This window comes from Abramis brama (assembly GCF_963993115.1).
Source record: "Abramis brama genome assembly, chromosome: 11".
Classification (NCBI taxonomy): Eukaryota; Metazoa; Chordata; class Actinopteri; order Cypriniformes; family Leuciscidae; genus Abramis; species Abramis brama.
Window position 1 is genome coordinate 3,350,402 of NC_139973.1, and position 20,838 is coordinate 3,371,239.

Below are 20,838 nucleotides of genomic sequence, written 5' to 3' on the forward strand. Positions count from 1 at the left end.
GGGCTTTGATGTCAGGAAAGCATTAAATCATGATTTGAGTACATACACTGTAAAAAATATATATTTTCATGATTTGTTTTCACAACATTTTTTCTTTTGTAATATTAACATAGATAATTTATGCGGTTCAGATAACATAATATTTTGAGTTTCTATTAATTAAATCAAACTCCTTCAAATTTGAATGTCAATGAACTCAAAATTTTAAGGCAACCAGGTTACTTTTTTAAGTTAAACCAACAATGTTTTTTGCAGGTAGCATTGTTATTAGTGACTAAAACTATTAAAAAAATAATAATAATTCAAATAAAATGTAATATAAATATTAGATTATATATATATAAATTTTTAAATTATAAAATCTAAATGCGAAATGTAAACTGTACATTGTAAAAAAGTATATGATCAATAAGTTATGACAACATATGTTTTTACATTGCTTTAATTCATCAAAATAAGTTAAGCAATTTTTGTACAAAAAATTATAAGTTATACAATATTTAATTTAAGTTGGAAAAAAATAAACATATATATATACAGTGAGGAAAATAAGTATTTGAACACCCTGCTATTTTGCAAGTTCTCCCACTTAGAAATCATGGAGGGGTCTGAAATTGTCATCGTAGGTGCATGTCCACTGTGAGAGACATAATCTAAAAAAAAAAAAATCCAGAAATCACAATGTATGATTTTTTAACTATTTATTTGTATGATACAGCTGCAAATAAGTATTTGAACACCTGAGAAAATCAATGTTAATATTTGGTACAGTAGCCTTTGTTTGCAATTACAGAGGTCAAACGTTTCCTGTAGTTTTTCACCAGGTTTGCACACACTGCAGGAGGGATTTTGGCCCACTCCTCCACACAGATCTTCTCTAAATCAGTCAGGTTTCTGGGCTGTCGCTGAGAAACACGGAGTTTGAGCTCCCTCCAAAGATTCTCTATTGGGTTTAGGTCTGGAGACTGGCTAGGCCATGCCAGAACCTTGATATGCTTCTTACAGAGCCACTCCTTGGTTATCCTGGCTGTGTGCTTCGGGTCATTGTCATGTTGGAAGACCCAGCCTCGACCCATCTTCAATGCTCTAACTGAGGGAAGGAGGTTGTTCCCCAAAATCTCACAATACATGGCCCCGGTCATCCTCTCCTTAATACAGTGCAGTCGCCCTGTCCCATGTGCAGAAAAACACCCCCAAAGCATGATGCTACCACCCCCATGCTTCACAGTAGGGATGGTGTTCTTGGGATGGTACTCATCATTCTTCTTCCTCCAAACACGTTTAGTGGAATTATGACCAAAAAGTTCTATTTTGATCTCATCTGACCACATGACTTTCTCCCATGACTCCTCTGGATCATCCAAATGGTCATTGGCAAACTTAAGACGGGCCTTGACATGTGCTGGTTTAAGCAGGGGAACCTTCCGTGCCATGCATGATTTCAAACCATGACGTCTTAGTGCAGTGGTTCTCAATTCCAGTCCTCGTGACCCACTGCTCTGCACATTTTGTATGTCTCCCTTATTTAACACACTTGAACCAGATCATCAGCTCATTAGGAGAGACTCCATGAACTGAACTAAGTGTGTCAGATAAGAGAGACATACAAAATGTGCAGAGCAGTGGGTCACGAGGACTGGAATTGAGAACCACTGTCTTAGTGTATTACCAACAGTAACCTTGGAAACGGTGGTCCCAGCTCCTCCCGTGTAGTTCTGGGCTGATTTCTCACCTTTCTTAGGATCATTGAGACCCCACGAGGTGAGATCTTGCATGGAGCCCCAGTCCGAGGGAGATTGACAGTCATGTTTAGCTTCTTCCATTTTCTAATGATTGCTCCAACAGTGGACCTTTTTTCACCAAGCTGCTTGGCAATTTCCCCGTAGCCCTTTCCAGCCTTGTGGAGGTGTACCATTTTATCTCTAGTGTCTTTGGACAGCTCTTTGGTCTTGGCCATGTTAGTAGCTGGATTCTTACTGATTGTATGGGGTGGACAGGTGTCTTTATGCAGCTAACGACCTCAAACAGGTGCATCTAATTTAGGATAATAAATGGAGTGGAGGTGGACATTTTAAAGGCAGACTAACAGGTCTTTGAGGGTCAGAATTCTAGCTGATAGACAGGTGTTCAAATACTTATTTGCAGCTGTATCATACAAATAAATAGTTAAAAAATCATACATTTTGATTTCTGGATTTTTTTTTTTAGATTATGTCTCTCACAGTGGACATGCACCAACGATGACAATTTCAGACCCCTCCATGATTTCCAAGTGGGAGAATAGCAGGGTGTTCAAATACTTATTTTCCTCACTGTATATATATATATAGTTCAAGGGCAAATGCCAAATATGACACAAAGGGCAGTAAGTGCACATCACCAATTGTAGTGCAAATAACATGATGTACAAATAGGAAATGAGCCAAATTCATGCTGTGCAATTTACAAATATAGTTCAAATGACATACAGTATAATGTGCAAAAGTGGAACAGTGGTAGAGTTCATAAGCAAACATTGACAAGAAATTTTTTTTTTAACAGCCTTTAGCCTTTTGTATATTGACTAAAACTATTAAAAAAATAATAATAATTGAAATAAAATGTAATATAAATATTAGATAAATATATATATATATATATATATATATATATATATATATATATATATATATAGTTCAAGCGCAAATGCCAAATATGACACAAAGGGCAGTAAGTGCACATCACCAATTGTAGTGCAAATAACATGATGTACAAATAGGAAATGAGTCAAATTCATGCTGTGCAATTTACAAATATAGTTCAAATGACATACAGTATAATGTGCAAAAGTGGCACAGTGGTAGAGTTCATAAGCAAACATTGACAAGAAAACAATTATTTAAACAGCCTTTAGCCTTTTAGATTTTAATTTTCAAAAGTAAAGCACATCTTTAGGTTTCACCTTGTTGTTCCATGAGTGCACAACACAAATATTAAAAGTGTAACTGCAATATAATGATGACGGGAGGTGTTAAGGTGTATAGCTACTATGTGTTATGACTTTAGGATCAATTTGGGACTTAAATATCTGTTTATGATTGGATTTCATTCTTGATTTTTATATCTTATAATTTGATGGAGTTTTGATGTGCTTTCATTAATAATAATGAGATTAATAATACATTCAAAACAGACATTGCCATTTTTACTTAAGTAAATATAACTAAAACGATTATACTGTTTTCAGTAGTATTAAATATAAGATGAAACAAATCAATGTTAGAAATGTTTCCTTGGCAACTAACTGAAATAAGTTTAAGTTGAGGTACTAAAATGTCTCAAACAAAACTGAAATAAAAATAAAGCTAAATAGAAATATTTAAAAGAAAACCTTTTGAACCTGAATTCAAAACAGACATAGTAAATGTACACACATTTTCAGGACAACAATAAAGAACATTCACGCAGTTTCCTATAAATACACGAAACAATTCGTTTATGTTTGTTGTTTCGTTTCACAGTAGACTGAATGAATGAATGCCTCTCTACAAATGGCCGCGCGGGTTTGACGACTTTCACTGCGGATGGCAACTAAACCCGCGCATGCGCATTAACCGCGTCCGAGTGCCCGATACAAGATGGCGGAGTCGGTGGGGAGGGAGAGGCGGAGGCGGGTCCGAACCGAATAGAGCAAAGCCTATTGAGGACTCCCATCAAACCTCTCCAAGGTAAGGGATTCAGCCATTGAAGAGCAGCACTAGACCTATGGGCGCGTGGCGGAATGCACGGGGCACAATAATATCCCCACGGTTGCTGCAAACGTGCGCAGTGCACGCAATAAACAGACATTATAATGCGCAGTGAGCGCGGCGCCTAGTATGCGAGAGCGCGCGCCATCTTGTCGACCGTTTCCACTAAGCCAAAGTGCGCGCCTAAAATTTGTAGTCGTAACGGTCGAAAATTGACGGGGTTAAAACTCAATAAATGAGCAGTTTGACACACTATGGTGATGGCCCTATGTATCCTCGTCCTTTCTGTGCCCAAATGAAGCCAGATGCCACGCCACTTGGTCTTATTTTACCTGCTCTATCCAGCACATCAGCTTGTGCTGCCGTAGTAGCTCTTTGTTGGATGTTTTTCTCCTCCTCCTTCGGGTTTGTTTTCGGGCGGCTCGATCTGGGGTGGGCGGCGTAGCAGGCGCATGCGTGCCCTTCTTTCGCTCATTTGCGCTCTTATTAACGACGATAAACGCTGTAAACACTTTCGTAGAATAAATACATGATGTATTGTCGGATACCCTGGGTTATTAACCAAAAATACCTACTGTAATACTATGGTACAATCGTATTGCTATCCGATACAATACTGTACCTTGTCAACGCCATAGTGTTTTTTTAAAAGGTTTATTTGTTGGAAAAAAACGCCGTTCGTGTCTTTTCTGAGATTGAGTGATAAATTACTACTGTCAGTATTTAAATGCATGCCAACTCGGGCCAGCGAAATAAATGTTAAGCGTAACCATGGTATCACCATGATATTCCTCAGAAGTACAAATAGAGAGTCTATATATAATTTTAAAACATTACCATCAGTGTAACGTAACCATGATACTGAATATTTACGTATGACGTGCCATATTTACTATAGGTATGCGTACGGATATGTCACAACGTATGTGGAAATCCCATACCAGAAATTACCTTGGTAACGTTAATCATATCTCATATCTATGAATAAAATGTTGTTTTTTTAACTCTGTATGTGTAACTGTTAGAGGATCCAAAGTTTCACTTTTATTGCAAGTTTCATTATCTTCCTGCAGAGTTTGTCTTTCACATTCACCCAAGCAAGCAAAAGGCATAGCTCACCTAAAAAAGAAAAATCTGTCATTATTTTATTACCTCATACTTAATTATTTTACTTACTACGGGCTGTTTTATTTTTATGTCCACAACTAAATTACCTTTTGGGAATTAATCAAATTGAATTGTACTGTGTTGACTTTTTTGTTTTGTTTTGACGAGCTGAGACACCCAATACTCACCCAATAAATAAGCTTTATTTTGCCTTCAAATGACTTTGTGTTCTTTTGACCTATTCAAAACTTTATTATTGGAGCTTGTATCTTCTATTGTATTAAGCTTAGTATGTGAATTTATTTTTTGTATTTGTGTTTTATACATGCCATGATGTCAGACCCAACCAAACACAACATTTAGGGTTAAAGGGTTTGTTCATCCAAAAAAATTTAAATATCCCATAATTTACTCTCCCTCCAAGCCATCCTAGGTGTATATGACTTTCTTCTTTCAGTTTTTTTTTGTTTTGTTCTATCCTCTGCATTTATTCGTCAATACGTCATGCGTCAGGTCAGAGGTCACTCTTCGGCCAGAACTAGACTCGCGTACGGCCATTACCGGAAGCCAGTGATTATAGTTTATAATGTTATAAATATGGATACTTTTCTTATAAAAACGCATGGCTTCGCTTCAGAAGGCCTTTATTAACCCCCTCTATTCACTCCCATTATAAAGCTTGAAAGAGCCAGTATATATTTTTTAAAATTTGCTGAAAGAAGAAAGTAATATACACCTAGTAGGCTTGAGGGTGAGTAAATCATGGGATAATTTTTATTTTTGGGTCAACTAACCCTTTAATATGACCTTCAGTGCTCTCAGAATTGCAATGCTTTCATTTTGTAAAGATGAAACCTTTTCTATCATAAGACGGGACAAATGAGGAGCTATGACGAGTGAAAACCACGGAACAGTAAAGGCAGATCCGCCAATGGTCATGTCGCCCACCGGGTCCACGTCACAGCCGGCTCCATTATCACCCTCGACCAGCAAACCCATCCAAGAGCTCCCAGGTCCGTATCTGTGAGGCTCAAGTGACCAATAATCCCTATGCAGCAATGCATCTGATCTTTAAGTTTCACTTTCAGATGAGATGATTCAGGCTGGATGGTCCAAATGTTGGAGTAAAAGGGAGAATCGGCCATATTACTTCAATCGGTTCACTAACCAGTCGCTGTGGGAAATGCCTGTCCTTGGGCAGCACGATGTCATTGTAAGTTCAGCCTTCAGAACCAATTAAATCTCAGTATTATGAATGTAACATTTGGGGAAGAACTTTGACAGGGTTTTTATATACAGTTTCTTTAGATATAATACCAAATGTTTAATAGTTTTCTTGTATTATATTTTGTTTCAGCTATACTTTATTAGTAAAAACTATTTTTAATAATATAATAACAACACTGTCCTGTATTTGCTGTCGTTTCAGTCGGATCCCTTGGGGTTGAACGCGGCTCCTGCCTCTGGTGAGGCATTGAGCGACGCAGGTCTGGGAAACGGGCAGCGCAAAAGACATCCGTCAGAGGATGCTTCTCAAACGGGCCCTAATAGTTTCAAGAGGCCAAAGGTCAGATTTCTTCCTAATAGCAAAAATAGATGCAAAGTTATTTGATTTTCCAAAACAAATTTAGCAACAGCTGTTGGTGTTAGTCATTTTTAGTGAAAACATTTTCTGATTTCTCTTTAATTTCAGGTTGAGATTCCTGTCACTCCAACCACTCCCACTGTCCCCATTTCTCCCAGCACGCCAGGAGTCAAACCCTGGGCCAACGCCACAGATGATAAACAAAGCCAGGCCGGTGTTCCCGCGCCGGCTCCGTACCGGCCCTCTGTGTGAGTGGAGTTCATCTTTTCCAATTTGTCCCATTCTTGCAATGTTCCAGTCACTTTGGCTGAAAGCGTCTGTTTTAACCTGTTAAAGGGATAGTAATTCTTGGGTGAACTATCCCTTTTTGTCCTGGTAGCGGGGCAGTTGGCATGCTTTTATATATTGCCTTTTTTCCTATCACATTTTTAATAAATTGGGTATCATTCGAAAGCTTGAACACTCAAAATTCATCCTGTGAAAACTATTTAAATCGGGCATTGCGTTACAATGGAAACAGTACTTTAAATCCCTTTAATGTGCTCAAATTTTGTGAAAACAACTTCAAATTTGAACACAACTTGGTCAGTAGAGCTGCAAAATTCTGGATAAATTGAGAATCACTATTTTAATTTTTTGACAAAAATAGAGATCATGATGATTCTCCCCTAAACAAAATAGCATGTCATTTCCTAGAGGTTATGACAAAATGTTAATTGCTGCTGTCTATTTAAAAATATTTAATTTGGATTTTTTTTTTTTTAAGCAGTTTGAATGAATGATTTAATGACTCATTAAGACTTCACTTGTTTTATTACTGAATGAATCAGTTGCTGCATCCCAATTAGCATACTATCCGTCCTAAATAGTATTCGAAATTATAATTAGTGTGTCCCAAATCATAGTATGTTGAAATGAGTCTTCCAAAGATACCCGGATGGTCTACTTTTTCCGGTTAGAATCGGAAGTGCAGATCAGTGCGCACTCTAGCGGCTAATATTGCCCACAACCCATTGTGCGTTGGACGAGGATTCGATTAGAACTACAAACGCAAATTTAAAAAAACTACAAACATGGCGGATGTGCGACTCCGAGTAGAGAGGTTTAGATGAAGGGATTGAAGTGATTGATTGATTATCAGTATTTATCTAACCTGACGAAAAGATATTTATTCAATGTTATCCACATTATATTTCATCTGCAACAGCATTGTGAACTTTTGTAATGATACGTTTGGTCATTAAGTTTTAAATGCATCATTATGCAAATTGCAAACACATGAGGAGAGTCTCCGCATGAAAACCCCCCCGACTGGCAGATCAACGTGCTGCTACATTTCTCTCAGAAACGGTAGGAAATTAAATGTGGAGGACTTTAACTGTGACAAGATGATTGACAGATCAGTTTACGTGACAGGATGCACGTAACTAACCGACAGATTTACTCTATTTTGATCGCTGCCGTAGACATCAGTGTTAATATCTGAACTGTATATACTTTTATCCCAGTACTTGTGTAATAATTTGAAGTATTAGAACAGAAATAATGAAACTGTGCGGTTGAAAAGACTGTCTGTGAAGCTGTTTCATATAAATGACAACTGCTTTCTCTGGATCAGTGGCAACACCAACACAGATCTGAATGTTCACTGTGATCGTTCTTGTCAGAGGTTTAATAGACACAGGCGAATCGTTTTCGTTTAAGAATTAGAATGTGTGTGTGTTTGAATCGAGATTGCGCCCTTATAACAAGGTACAGCTCTTGGTTAGACACATGACTTTGATTTTCTAGTTATTTTAGAGTTCTGAGTAAGCCAGGGTTCCCACGGGTCCTTGAAATCCTTGAAAGTTTGTGAATCTGAAAAAAAAAAAAAAAAAAATCAAGGCCCTGGAAAGTTTTTGCAAATAAACATTTGAAAGTGCTTGCATTTATTTTATGCAAGAAGTTTTCTGGAAAAAATTCCTTATTATTCCCTCCGGTCCACTAATGTGTTATTTCGCTAACACTTCGTGGCCTATGCGCACTAGCTTGCTTGATTTGTGTTAGTTACGCACATTTAAAGTGTTTCCCGCGTGAGGTACTTTGTGTTGTACGTTGCCATGACGTTCACGCGCGCACAAAACTACTACGATGGAACCTCAACGTTTGTTGTTGGACCCAATAAATGTGTCCCCAACATTAACTCCTCGAATTTGAGGGTATTGGACCTGGAAAGTTCTTGAAAGGTCCTTGAATTTGAAGTTAAGCGAGGTGTGGGAACCCTGGAAAGCTCTTTCAGCTGTTGAGCTCTGTAGACATGATACGACTCTGCGCCTTGACATGTCTGAACTGGACTTTGTGTTTCAGAGTGTACTGGGACCTGGACATTCAGACCAACGCTGTGATCCGAGAGCGAGCCCCAGTGAACCACCTCCCTCCACACCCGGAGATCGAGTTGCAGAGAGCGCAACTCACCACCAAACTACGGCAGCATTACCATGAGCTGTGCTCTCAGCGCGAGGGTGTGTGAGAAGCAGCTGTCATGTTTGACTAAATATGTCCCTGCAAATGAGAGATTATACATATTAATACCAGTGTAGCAAAATCAGCATTGTAGTGTTTTTGTCAGGTCATCCACCTCCATATTCACAGCCAGTTTTATTCTGAGTAAATGTTAACTCTTTATGAATGCATTGCAAAGCAACTGGAAAGGAAAGTAATATTGAAACTGCAGCTGTCTCAAACTTTGAATCTTAAATGCTGCATGGGTCTTGGTAACTTGCTGAAGAGCATGAGCTCCATAAATATGTGTTACTAGTTTATAAACTTTATATACTGGGGTCAGTAGAAATGAATACTTTTATTCAGCATGGATGCATTACATTGATCAAAAGTAACAGTAAAGTCATTTAAAATGTTACAAAAGATTTCAATTTCAAATAAATGCTTTCTATTTATCAAAGAATCCTGAAAAAAATGTACAAAAATACGAAGCACACGACCGTTTTCAACATTGATAATAATCAGAAATGTTTCTTGAGCATCAAATCAGCATATTAGAATGATTTCTGAATGATCATGTGACACTGAAGACTGGAGGAATGATGCTCATTTTCAAATAGAAAACGGTTATTGTAAATTGTAGTAATATTTCACATTATTACTGTAATTTTGATAAGTAAATAAATGCAGCCTTAATGAGCAGAAGAGACTTCTTTCAAACGTCCTACTGACCCCAAACTTTTGAATTGTGTGATTGTAATTTAGAGATTATTATTATTATTTAGGAATAATTGGAGATTGACTTTGCCTTGACTGATTGCCTTAACTTTCAGGCATAGAGCCTCCGCGGGAATCCTTCAACCGCTGGCTTTTGGAGAGAAAGGTGGTGGATAAAGGTCCGGATCCGCTCTTGCCCAGCGAGTGCGACCCGGTCATTTCCACGTCCATGTTCAGAGAGATCATGAACGACATCCCCATCAGGTACTAAAGCGTCACGGTTCATTGTATAACCAAGCTCCTCTTTGTTTTTGTGTTGCATATTTCAATATGGAAATGCTTTTATAATTTTCTAACTTGCCTCGCAACAAATGTCAGGCTCTCTCGCATCAAATACAAGGAAGAGGCCAGGAAACTCCTGTTTAAATATGCAGAGGCGGCCAAGAAGATGATCGACTCCAGGTAATTATTCATGCTGGTTGCTAAGGTTTTGAGACTGACATGAACGTTGCATGAAAGTATGTTTCATGTTTGCGCAGAAATGCGACTCCCGACAGTCGGAAGGTGGTGAAGTGGAACGTCGAGGACACGATGAACTGGCTGAGACGAGACCATTCTGCCAGCAAGGAGGACTACATGGTACATTCTCAGTTTTGTTCAGAGCTGCCTACCTAGACAGCATTTTAAGGCGTACGTGTGCATGACCGTAATGGATCATTCCTCAGGATCGGCTCGAGCACTTACGGAAGCAGTGCGGCCCTCACGTGGCGTCTGTGGCGAAGGACTCTGTTGAGGGCATCTGTTCAAAGATCTATCACATTTCTGCAGAATATGTACGCAGGATCCGCCAGGCTCACCACACTCTCCTTAAAGAGTGCAACATCTCAGGTAGGAGATGGAAATGGCAAGCAGAATGCAAAGAATAACAAATTAGGTCCCACTTTATATTAAAGGGATACTCCACTTTTTTTGGAAATAGGCTCATTTTACAACTCCCCCAGAGTTAAACAGTTGAGTTTTACCGTTTTCGAATCCATTCAGCCGATCTCCGGGTCTGGCGGTACCACTTTTAGCATAGCTTAGCATAGATCATTGAATCGGACAAGACCATTAGCATCTCTCTCAAAAAAATGACCAAAGAGTTTCGATATTTTTCCTATTTAAAACTTGACTCTTCTGTAGTTACATCGTGTACTAAGACCGACGGAAAATGTAAAGTTGCGATTTTCTAGGCTGATATGGCTAGGAACTATACTCTCATTCCTGCGTAATAATCAAGAAACTTTGCTGCCGTACCATGAGTGCAGCAGGCGTAATGATATGACGCAGTGCCTGAAAATAGGCTAACTTCCGTCAACATAACCAACGTGACAACCTGCTTGCCGGCTGAAACTACACAAACTTAGTCCTGGTCACGTTGGAAGTTACCGAGCTGGGGACTATTTTCAGGCGCTGATCATATCATTACGCCTGCTATACCCATGGTATGACAGCAAAGTTTCTTGATTATAACGCAGGAATGAGAGTATAGTTCCTAGCCATATCAGCCTAGAAAATCGCAACTTTTCATTTTCCGTCGGTCTTAGTACACGATGTAACTACAGAAGAGTCAAGTTTTAAATAGGAAAAATATCAAGACTCTTTGGTCATTTTTTTGAGAGAGATGCTAATGGTCTTGTCCGATTCAATGATCTATGCTAAGCTATGCTAAAAGTGGTACCGCCAGACCCGGAGATCGGCTGAATGGATTCGAAAACGGTAAAACTCAACTGTTTAACTCTGGGGGAGTTGTAAAATGAGCCTATTTCCAAAAAAAGTGGAGTATCCCTTTAAGTGGCTTTAAGTACCATGTACTTATATCGGAAAAATAAGTACAATGTACTTACTGTGTTCAGGTTGTATTGTAAAACACTCAATAGTTCTGCTATTGAGGTGTGATGCAGGTAAGGTTAGGGTCAGGTGTGGTGGTATGGGTGGGTTAAGGTGTAAGGGAAGGGTCAACAGTGTAATTACAAATTATTAATTACATGATGGTATTTTTTAAAATATAAGTACAATGTAAAAACATGTATGTACACTAAGTCCATTGTATCAAATTATTAATTTCAATGTAAGTGCATAGTACTTAAAGCCACTTAATATAATATAATGTAATATAATTAATGGTGGGAAAAAGATGTGTTCTAAAATTTAAAATGCAGCTATATTTTTTCATATATAAAAACCCAATTTATACTGTGACACATTAACATTATAAATGAGTTAAAAAAAATGGAAATATTTAGTTTCTGTTATGTTACATTATTTTTTTTTCTTCCTATTCACTATAGTACTGTAGGCTTTTCATGTTACGATAATTGCTGAAGCATTTATCATGGTATACAGTATTATTCCACTAATATTGTGAAATTATCATTGAAATAAGTTGCAAAAAAAAAGGTGTTGTTACACTAACAGGTTTAATAACTTTTCTTAAAACAAAAAGAAAACACTGAACATTTTAAATAGAATAAAATAATAAACAAAAATGTATAAAGTAAACAAATGTTTCAAACAGATTAAAGTGCAACAGAACAATAGGTAACACTACAATAAGGTCCAATTAAGTGAACATTGCATTAATTAACATTAACAATAAATGAGCAATAGCTGCATTTGTTACAGAAGTTATTGTTCTTTGTTAATGTTAGTTAACTAATCATTAGTTTAAAGAATCTTCTATATATTTGTATATACAAAACAGTTTAGTATCTTAGTCTGTTTTTGGTAACACTTTATTTTACAGTGTCTGTTACATGTTACATGTACTTACCATAGTAATAACAGTAAATGATGCATAATTACATGCAACTAACCTCAACCAAATCCTAATCCTACCCTAACCCTATAGTAAGTACATGTAGTTACTTAATATTACTCAGTACTTAAATATATAATTACACTGTAACAATGACACCTTAAAATAAAGTGTAACCCCGTTTTTCTTCTAAGTTTAATTTTTTAAATAGCACTTCTATATTGTATTTATTATATTGTTGAATTTGTATCAGCCGTGTAATAACCTGTGAAACTGTTATGGCAATTAATTTAAATAAAATCAGTCAAATACAGGTAGGAGATATCCATGAGTCTGGAAAATGGTCAGTGAGGGTTTCATTGTTAGACAAAAATCGACCAACTCCAAAAAAAAGGATGAATTTTTGTCGCTGGTGCCGATATTCGCTCTTGGTTTGACTTGGTTTAGAGCCCCTCTGAACTACTCTTCTTGCTTTAAAGTGGACGGCACTGAGTCGACGGAGGTTCAGGACCGGTTGGTGTATTGTTATCCAGTCAGACTGTCCATCCCGTCTCCTCCTCAGCCGCGTGTTGAGCTGCACTTTGAGAATGACATGGCTTGCCTGCGGTATAAAGGGGAAATGGTGAAGGTCAACCGCGGTCATTTCAACAAATTGGTGTGTACATGCTAACACTAGCTCAAAACAAATTAAAACCGGAAACTTGCACTACATTGGATTCTTATTTTGTTGCTTTTCTTTCTCTGGCATAAACAGGAACTCCTTTATCGATACAGCTGTATAGATGACCAAAGGTTTGAGAAGTTCTTGTCTCGTGTGTGGTGCCTCATCAAAAGATACCAGGTAAGACTCACATTTACAAGCATTGGTAACCAATCAGGAAAGCAAATGCAGCATCAGTGTGTGTTTCCACCCACAGGTGATGTTTGGCTCTGGTGTGAACGAGGGGTCTGGCCTGCAGGGGGCGCTGCCTGTCCCCGTCTTTGAGGCTCTCAACAAAAAGTTTGGAGTGACATTTGAGTGCTTCGCTTCTCCACTGAACTGCTATTTCAAGCAGTTCTGCTCCGCGTTTCCAGACATTGACGGCTTCTTTGGATCTCGAGGGTATGTAAATGGGTTCTTGACTGTCACATAATGAAAAGTGACATTCCAACAGATTTTGAGGATCATAGTAATACATTGCTTTGCTGTCATGACTCGTGTGTATTTTACCATGTATATGTCATGGTAAATGTGTACACAAACACACACTCACACACATACATATATATATTAGGGCTGGGACGATACACCTATCTCCTGATTCAATACTATCATGATACTTGGGTGCCGATACAATATGTATTGTGTTTTTTTTATATATATATATATATATATATATATATATATATATATATATATATATATATATATATATATATAAATAATTATTATTATTATTTATTTTATTTTTTTAGGAATTGCGATTCTACAAGTTTTGCGATTCGATATTGCGATATATTGCAATTTCTTTAACATTAGACCATCGGGAAAAGTTAAATCATACACTTATACAGACTGTACATGATGTATAAGATGAGTCATATTTACAAAAACAAATCATCACATCTTTCTGACTTTTATTTCAAAGCATCATACAATACTACATTCTCTTGAATAAATGATTCAATAACAAATACATTTTTTAATGTATGTCACAAATGTAATCAAATTATTATTAATCTGTTAAACTGCTGTTGTATAAAAGCAAGCGTGACTTGCTTTACCTTTTCCTCATGTCTGTCCTCACAGGCCGTTTCTCAGCTTCTCTCCGGCCAGTGGCTCATTTGAGGCGAACCCTCCGTTCTGTGAGGAGCTCATGGACGCCATGGTGACACGCTTTGAGGTGTGTGATTCTTAGTCTCGCCCCAAATTCATTAGCTTGGAATATCGTCATATAAAATGTCCCATACTGATTCTCATTGTCTCTCCATCTTTCTCAGGATCTTCTGGAACGCTCCAGCGAGCCACTGTCCTTCATCATCTTTGTGCCGGAGTGGCGTGACCCGCCGACCCCTGCGCTGACACGGATGGAGTCCAGTCGCTTCCGGAGGCACCAGATGATCGTGCCCCCCTTCGAGCACGAGTACCGCAGCGGCTCGCAGCACATCTGCAAAAGGTCAGACATTTGTTGGTAGGGCTGAGCCGTGTGATGTATATCATGACGACGATATAAACGTGTATCTGTATTAGGGCTGCAACAAACGATTATTTTGATAATCGATTAATCTAACGATTATTAGAACGATTAATCGACTAATCGTCGATTATTTCGCCGACTAATCAGTAAGTTTTAGAACGATTATTCAGCTTTTTCAATTAGTTAAAACACTAAAACATTAGTTATACATATTCTAACTATAATATAAAAAAAGAAAATCACTTCAGCTTTTGAAATGGTTGTTTTAATGAACTTTGAGCAACTAAACAGGTCATTCTCTTTAAGTTTTCAGATTTCTGTCCAACTCAAATCACACACAAATGCTCTCTAAGCATTGTTTAAATATTCGGTTCTTTTTCAATAGAAAAAAATCAACAAAAATGAATCAGCTGCAATACAGACAAACTTAATCTGCAAACAATTATTATAAGTTGACGAGTTAAGTTGATATTATAAAATTGACATGACAATTGATCTAATAGAGACATTCTCATTCACCTTTTAATTTACAGTATGAAAAAGTAACTGACACGATATTCTTCATAACATCTCCTTTTGTAAGTCTTCATGAATATGGAACAAAATACAGGCAAGTGATAAGACTGTAATACCTAATAGTGTTACAATAATAAAAACAGCCCTGACTCCTAAGCTCGATCAAGCTTTATTCTATGCAAAAATAAATCATCACATTACTGTAATTATATTATTATTGTTCATATTATTGCTATTAGTAGTATTGCATTCTCTAATAAAGAGATTTACTGCTAGTTATTTAACGTTAGCTCCAGCTGGAGAACATTCACCTCTCACCGGCTCGTCTTGTGCTTTTACATGCATGTTATGCTCCCGTGAAAAGCAAGTTCCACCTAGCATGTATTGCACACGACAGCATTCTTGGTTTGAAGTTTTGTGAAACTTTCACACACCTTGCTAGTTCGGATTCGTTTAGACATTCTGACTCCGTCATAATTCGTGCTGTGTTTTCTTCTACCGCAATAGCATTTGTAACGGCTGCATTACTCTCTAGCGCTACAGCGCCGTAGCGGTCAAATCGCGATATTGCAGGCCCTTACATTAGGTCACGTGGGATCAAACGACTACTCGACAACAAGATATTTTGTCGACAATTTTTTATTGTCGACATTGTCGACTAATCGTTTCAGCCCTAATCTGTATATTAGATTTGTGCATTCGCTCTTAAAGTAACAGCAGCCTAATAAATCATCACACATCATCATACCGTAATTTACTGGTAATGTTTTAACTCCTCATACTGCTAAATTGCCAGAACCAATTTACTGGTAATTTTTAAAAGGTCCTGTTCACACATGATCTCTTAATGGTAATATTCCAGTAAAGACATTGGGTCTCATTCATGAAACACGAGCAGAACTAATTTTTGTGTAAATCGTGTGTAAAGTGGTTCTGGCGTAAATTTTCGGATTCATTAAAATGTTCGTATTTTCCAAATTTGCTCCCAGCCACGCGTAAATAGTGCGTTTAACATCCGAACGTTTTGCTCATTAATAAGGCTGCATTTTAATTCACCTTAATCAGGTTTATTTGACGGGGTCGAACCATTTTCTTTTCACTTCTGGGACTGTTCGATTAACAGATGAAACTCCATTAACTGCATCTGTAATATGCTGCCAAGCTTCCTTTTTTTAGGACCTGATACGCCACTATGTACGCTTGAAAATAAAATGTGGCGTTTTGAATGAACTTCTGATAATAAAACTTCAATTTCTGCATCTGAGAAATTTCTCTTTTTCATTCGCTTTTGAGAAGACATGTTGAAATCCTTCATTTGGTGTCATAATATGATGCCCATATATAGTTGTCAGTCGGATTTAATGGGCGGGATTTATGGTAATTGAGAATGAGCGTGCACGCGCGTCCCATTAACATTTCACTATCACATCTGACGTTTACAAAGTATTTGTGAGTCAGGAGAAGAGTTTTCGGGAAGGTCTCTTTACGCGCAAATCACTCACATATTTACTCGTATATTTACGAATGTTTCATGAATGAGACCCTATGTGTGAAAGGGGCAATGTTTTAGTTTTTTTCACTACTGTTGAATTTATACAGTTTAGTGCTGTCAAACGATTAAAATATTTAATCGCGATTAATCGCATTAATGTCGTAGTTTACTCGCGATTAATCACAATTAATTGCACATTTTTATCTATTCTAAATGTCTCTTGATTTCTTTTTGTCCCATTATTTTTTTTCTCATTTTAATGCTCTTATCAACATGGAAAAGTGGATCGGCATGCTTTGTGCAAATGTTTTTTATTGAAAACAACATTGGCATATACTGTAGTGTTCAATTTCACACTAACATTCTCACTTGGAGCAAATAATCTCTCACACAATGTAACGCTGTCCATCAATAAAAGGGTGAAAGATATACTGACGAGGTCCTGATATTGACGAGGGGCCGGAGAATTCGCATCAGCTGTGTGTGTGCTTGGCCATCAAGTGGTGTTTCAGACTGGACGTGCTGCGATGATAGCTCAGTTCACAACGACAAAACACACAGATCACTTTGGTCTTGTCAATTGAACCATTTGGCAACTTTTTTTAAATTAAACTTTCCATTCAGATTGAGCCCAAACATGTGTGTGTGGCGTGCCTGTTGTTTTGTTTCCGGTCTAGCTAGATCCGGTGTGGTGTTGTAGTTTTACTAACGTTACTAGTTGTTGAAAAAGCATGTGAAAAAAAACGACAAAGCTTGCTAGGCGTTAATCTCGCGATAAAAACATTTACGCCATTAAAATGGGTTTGCGTTAACGCCGTTAATAACGTGTTTAACTGACAGCCGTAATATAGTTATCTTTTTTTTCTCAGAATTGTGAGATATAAACTGGCAATTATGAGAGAAAACTCACAATTGTGAGATGAAAAATTCACAATTGCCTTTTTTATTTTTAATTCCGTGGCGAAAACAAGCTTCCATAATATCGTGATGTATATCATTAACGTGTAATAAAATTTCTCAGATGTAAGATTTTGGTCACCCCAATTTTTTCGGTCTATTTCCTTATTCTAGTGGTTTTTCATTGCTTGTTCATCTGCACGAAACAGATGGTTTAACTTGTGGTTTGCTCTCTTGCCTTTGCGTCTCTCAGAGAAGAGATGTACTACAAGGCCGTCCATGGAACAGCAGTCATTTTCCTCCAAAACAATGCTGGCTTTGCCAAATGGGAGCCCACTACGGAGAGAATCCAGGATCTCCTGGGGGCGTATAAGGTCTCCGGGCGTTCGTTGCCCTCACCTGGTCCCTCTTCAACCAGTACCGGAGACAAAGACTCCAAACCGGCCCAGGAACGAACCGCTAGGAGTCAAGACAACAGCAGTCCTGTTGACAAGACTGCACCGGACACAACAAACATTTAGACACGGCGCTGGGCGTGTGGACACGTGTATGTATGTTCATGGGAAAGAGTCTGTGATTGAATGAGAGGTATAATATTGCGCTGTTGGGTTTAGATGTTCACGCGAGAAGACGACTCGTGTTTGTTTACTTTCTTCCGCATCTATTATTTAATATTATTTGTTTTAGGGGTTTGAGTCTCATAATGGGTTGAGTTTTTATTTTTATTTTTATTTTTTATCAGTGTATATATAGTTTGGTCACCTTTTTTGTTGTCTTTTTTTTTTTTTTTTTTTTTTTGTAGTCAAGCATATCATATTCTTTCTTTTTCTTTTCTATTGTTGGCCTTTTTGGGTGAGTCTCATTAAACCGTGTCATATTTCACACCAAGATCATAAGAAAAATATTTTGCATAAAGAAAATGAAGCTGTTTTTCGTCTAGTTTTTTGTAGTTCTCATTATTTTCAATGGTGTTTAAACTTTAATGACGTTATTTTCATTCATTATACAGTACTGTATTATTACAGTTAAAAGGTTACTATTACAATGCTATTTAAAATATAAAATCAGCCTAAATTGAATTAAACACAATAGAATGTATTAGCATTGGGATATCTTTACTCAAATACATTCTTCATACTTTTTGTTGTTGTTGTTGTTGCATTATAATATATAGAAATAATGTAACAATGCAACAACAAAAAAAAGATAAAATAAGCTTCATTTTCCAAACTAAAAAAAATTATGCTGATTTTGGAGTGAAATATGACAGGCTTTGTGACATTCACGCTTTAACTTTGTGCTTTTCTCACTGGCAGGAATACGAAGCTGCCATAGAGTTGATGCACAGATGTTTGTCTGTTGTTCTTTTTAGGTAATTCTGTGTCAGACGACGATCGGCGATCAGGCAGCTAATGTTTAAAAGCCTTCATCATGGCATCATGCTTCTCAGATCAATAGTTGACTCCTGTTACACCCATTTGTTTTTAGCATTCATCGGCGTTCCTTTCCAAGTTGAGTGGTTAAGTTTGATTTCTTCATGATAGAATATATATTGTATGTAATAACAAAAGATCAGTTGACGGGCAGAAAAGTAGTCATCCATCTGCAGTTAAATCCAGTCCGTTTTCTTTTATTCCTAAAATATTGTACAGAACACAATAGCACATCTGAAATAGTTTTTTTGTACCTTTATTGCGTCGTTCTTTTCTGTACAGTACAAGCCTGTGTGAATCCTATTGTGGCATTCCGGGTCACGTCAATTGTAGCATTTAGCGAGTGGAAAAAGAAAATGTCTTATTAGTTATGAAAGCATTAATTCCAACTGTTTGTGGTTTTATTGAAAAAATGATTTAGCTCCTAAATATGGCGTACGCCCCTCGTTTTTCTCTCCGGTGAGTCTACCTCTCATTTTGGGTGTTTTTTAATTGAGAGCACCGACACCTGGAAACTCGAACGAAGAAAAGCAAACCAGGCTTTTTCTTCCTCTAATAAATGCATCGGCGTCCGGTTATACGAATTGGTTGCTATTGCCTTGATTTCACTGTTTCGTGTGTGAAAAGTGCTTTAAAAGATTACTTTTTTTTTTTTTTTCTAATCATAGAAATTTGTTTACATAATATTGAGTTTAAATTGTATCACTAGGCAGCGTTTTGAATGTACATTTTAAAAAAGGAAAAGAAGTTATTGATCGAATTTGTTGCTACAATTGGACTTTAAATGTTGCGATTATTAACACTACAATGGTGTTTTTTTTGTTTTTTTGTTTTTTGCCATGTTAATACGCATGTAGTAATTCGTATTGTATACTATCACTTTATTAAACCCAATCACATCCATCTGTAAGTAAGTATTTTTTTTTTTTTTTTTTTTTTTCACTGGACTACATTGTCTTGTAGCCAAACTTGGGAAATGGCTTTTATATTAGGTTTAAAAGCATTCCAGTGGTTTGACGCGTAATGTAACCCAGTTTGCCATTTTTAAAATCCAACATTACATCACATTGAGCATCGGGCACTTGTTGGATTTCCTAATCCCAGTGTGGATCACCAGCAAAACTGTAGATGTTGTACAGAACATGGGTATGAAGTTTGTTGTTTTCCCACACGGCTGTTGTGAGTCTATTTGAAAAGAACACAAAAGATGTCTTTTTCACCATTATTTTTTTTTTTTTATTATTATTTTTTATTTAACTTTTTGGTTCTAAACTGTTTATGAATTACAGAATTTATGAAATAGTTGTTTTAAACTAAACCAAAGTGTTATTAAAAAAAAGGAGGAATTTATCTTGTATCTTAAAGTAGAACCGTGTACGATTGCATCAGTAATGCATAAAGTGTAACCAGCAAAAACATCCATTTATCCATAACTTTATTTTTATAATTCTCTTTTTGTTCTTTGTTTTCTTACAAAAAGTGTGTTTAGGTTTTTATTGTGCATGACCTGATATTTTGCATTACAAAAAAAAAAAAACAATATATAAATTGTACAAATCTATATTGTTTAGTTAGTTGTAAGCTTTGCCACACTAGGCTTTTAACCGATTTGCATTTATCAGTCATGTTGATTGATTTATATTTGGTCGCCATTGCGTTTGATGATTCAATGTCCTCTAAAATGCCATGAATGTCTCCCCTGTAATCTTATTCTGATAAAGACAAAGATTCAGTGAATGTAAATATGTCTGTGCTTATATAATTTGTTTCTTCTACCTGTATATTATCCGTGTTGTGGCATTTCCCATCACCTAAAGTGGTATAAAGATTTTCCTCTGAATCAGAAAAGCTCTCAGTAAAATATTGAAATCATAAACCCATCTCTGGCATTTTGTTTTAATATTTATT

The 20,838-nt window shown here is 37.0% G+C and overlaps 1 protein-coding gene across 2 annotated transcripts; it reads left to right on the forward strand.

Annotated features, from left to right (window-relative positions):
• Window positions 1-3,609: 3,609 nt before the first annotated feature.
• pcif1 (phosphorylated CTD interacting factor 1) lies at window positions 3,610-20,806 on the forward strand. 2 transcript variants are annotated; one of them, XM_084129127.1, is made up of 16 exons: window positions 3,610-3,707; window positions 5,706-5,848; window positions 5,924-6,048; window positions 6,265-6,402; window positions 6,529-6,668; window positions 8,767-8,921; window positions 9,735-9,882; window positions 9,997-10,080; window positions 10,158-10,257; window positions 10,344-10,506; window positions 12,895-13,070; window positions 13,170-13,256; window positions 13,333-13,517; window positions 14,205-14,298; window positions 14,396-14,571; window positions 17,751-20,806. In XM_084129127.1, the coding sequence occupies exons 2-16, from the start codon at window positions 5,725-5,727 to the stop codon at window positions 18,016-18,018; spliced, it is 2,163 nt and encodes a 720-aa protein (XP_083985253.1). In that variant the 5' UTR covers window positions 3,610-3,707; window positions 5,706-5,724; the 3' UTR covers window positions 18,019-20,806. The 2 variants fall into 2 exon arrangements, with proteins under 2 accessions (XP_083985253.1, XP_083985254.1); XM_084129128.1 differs by having other exon boundaries at window positions 3,639-3,707; window positions 5,684-5,848; window positions 17,751-19,662.
• The last annotated feature ends 32 nt before the right edge of the window (window positions 20,807-20,838 follow it).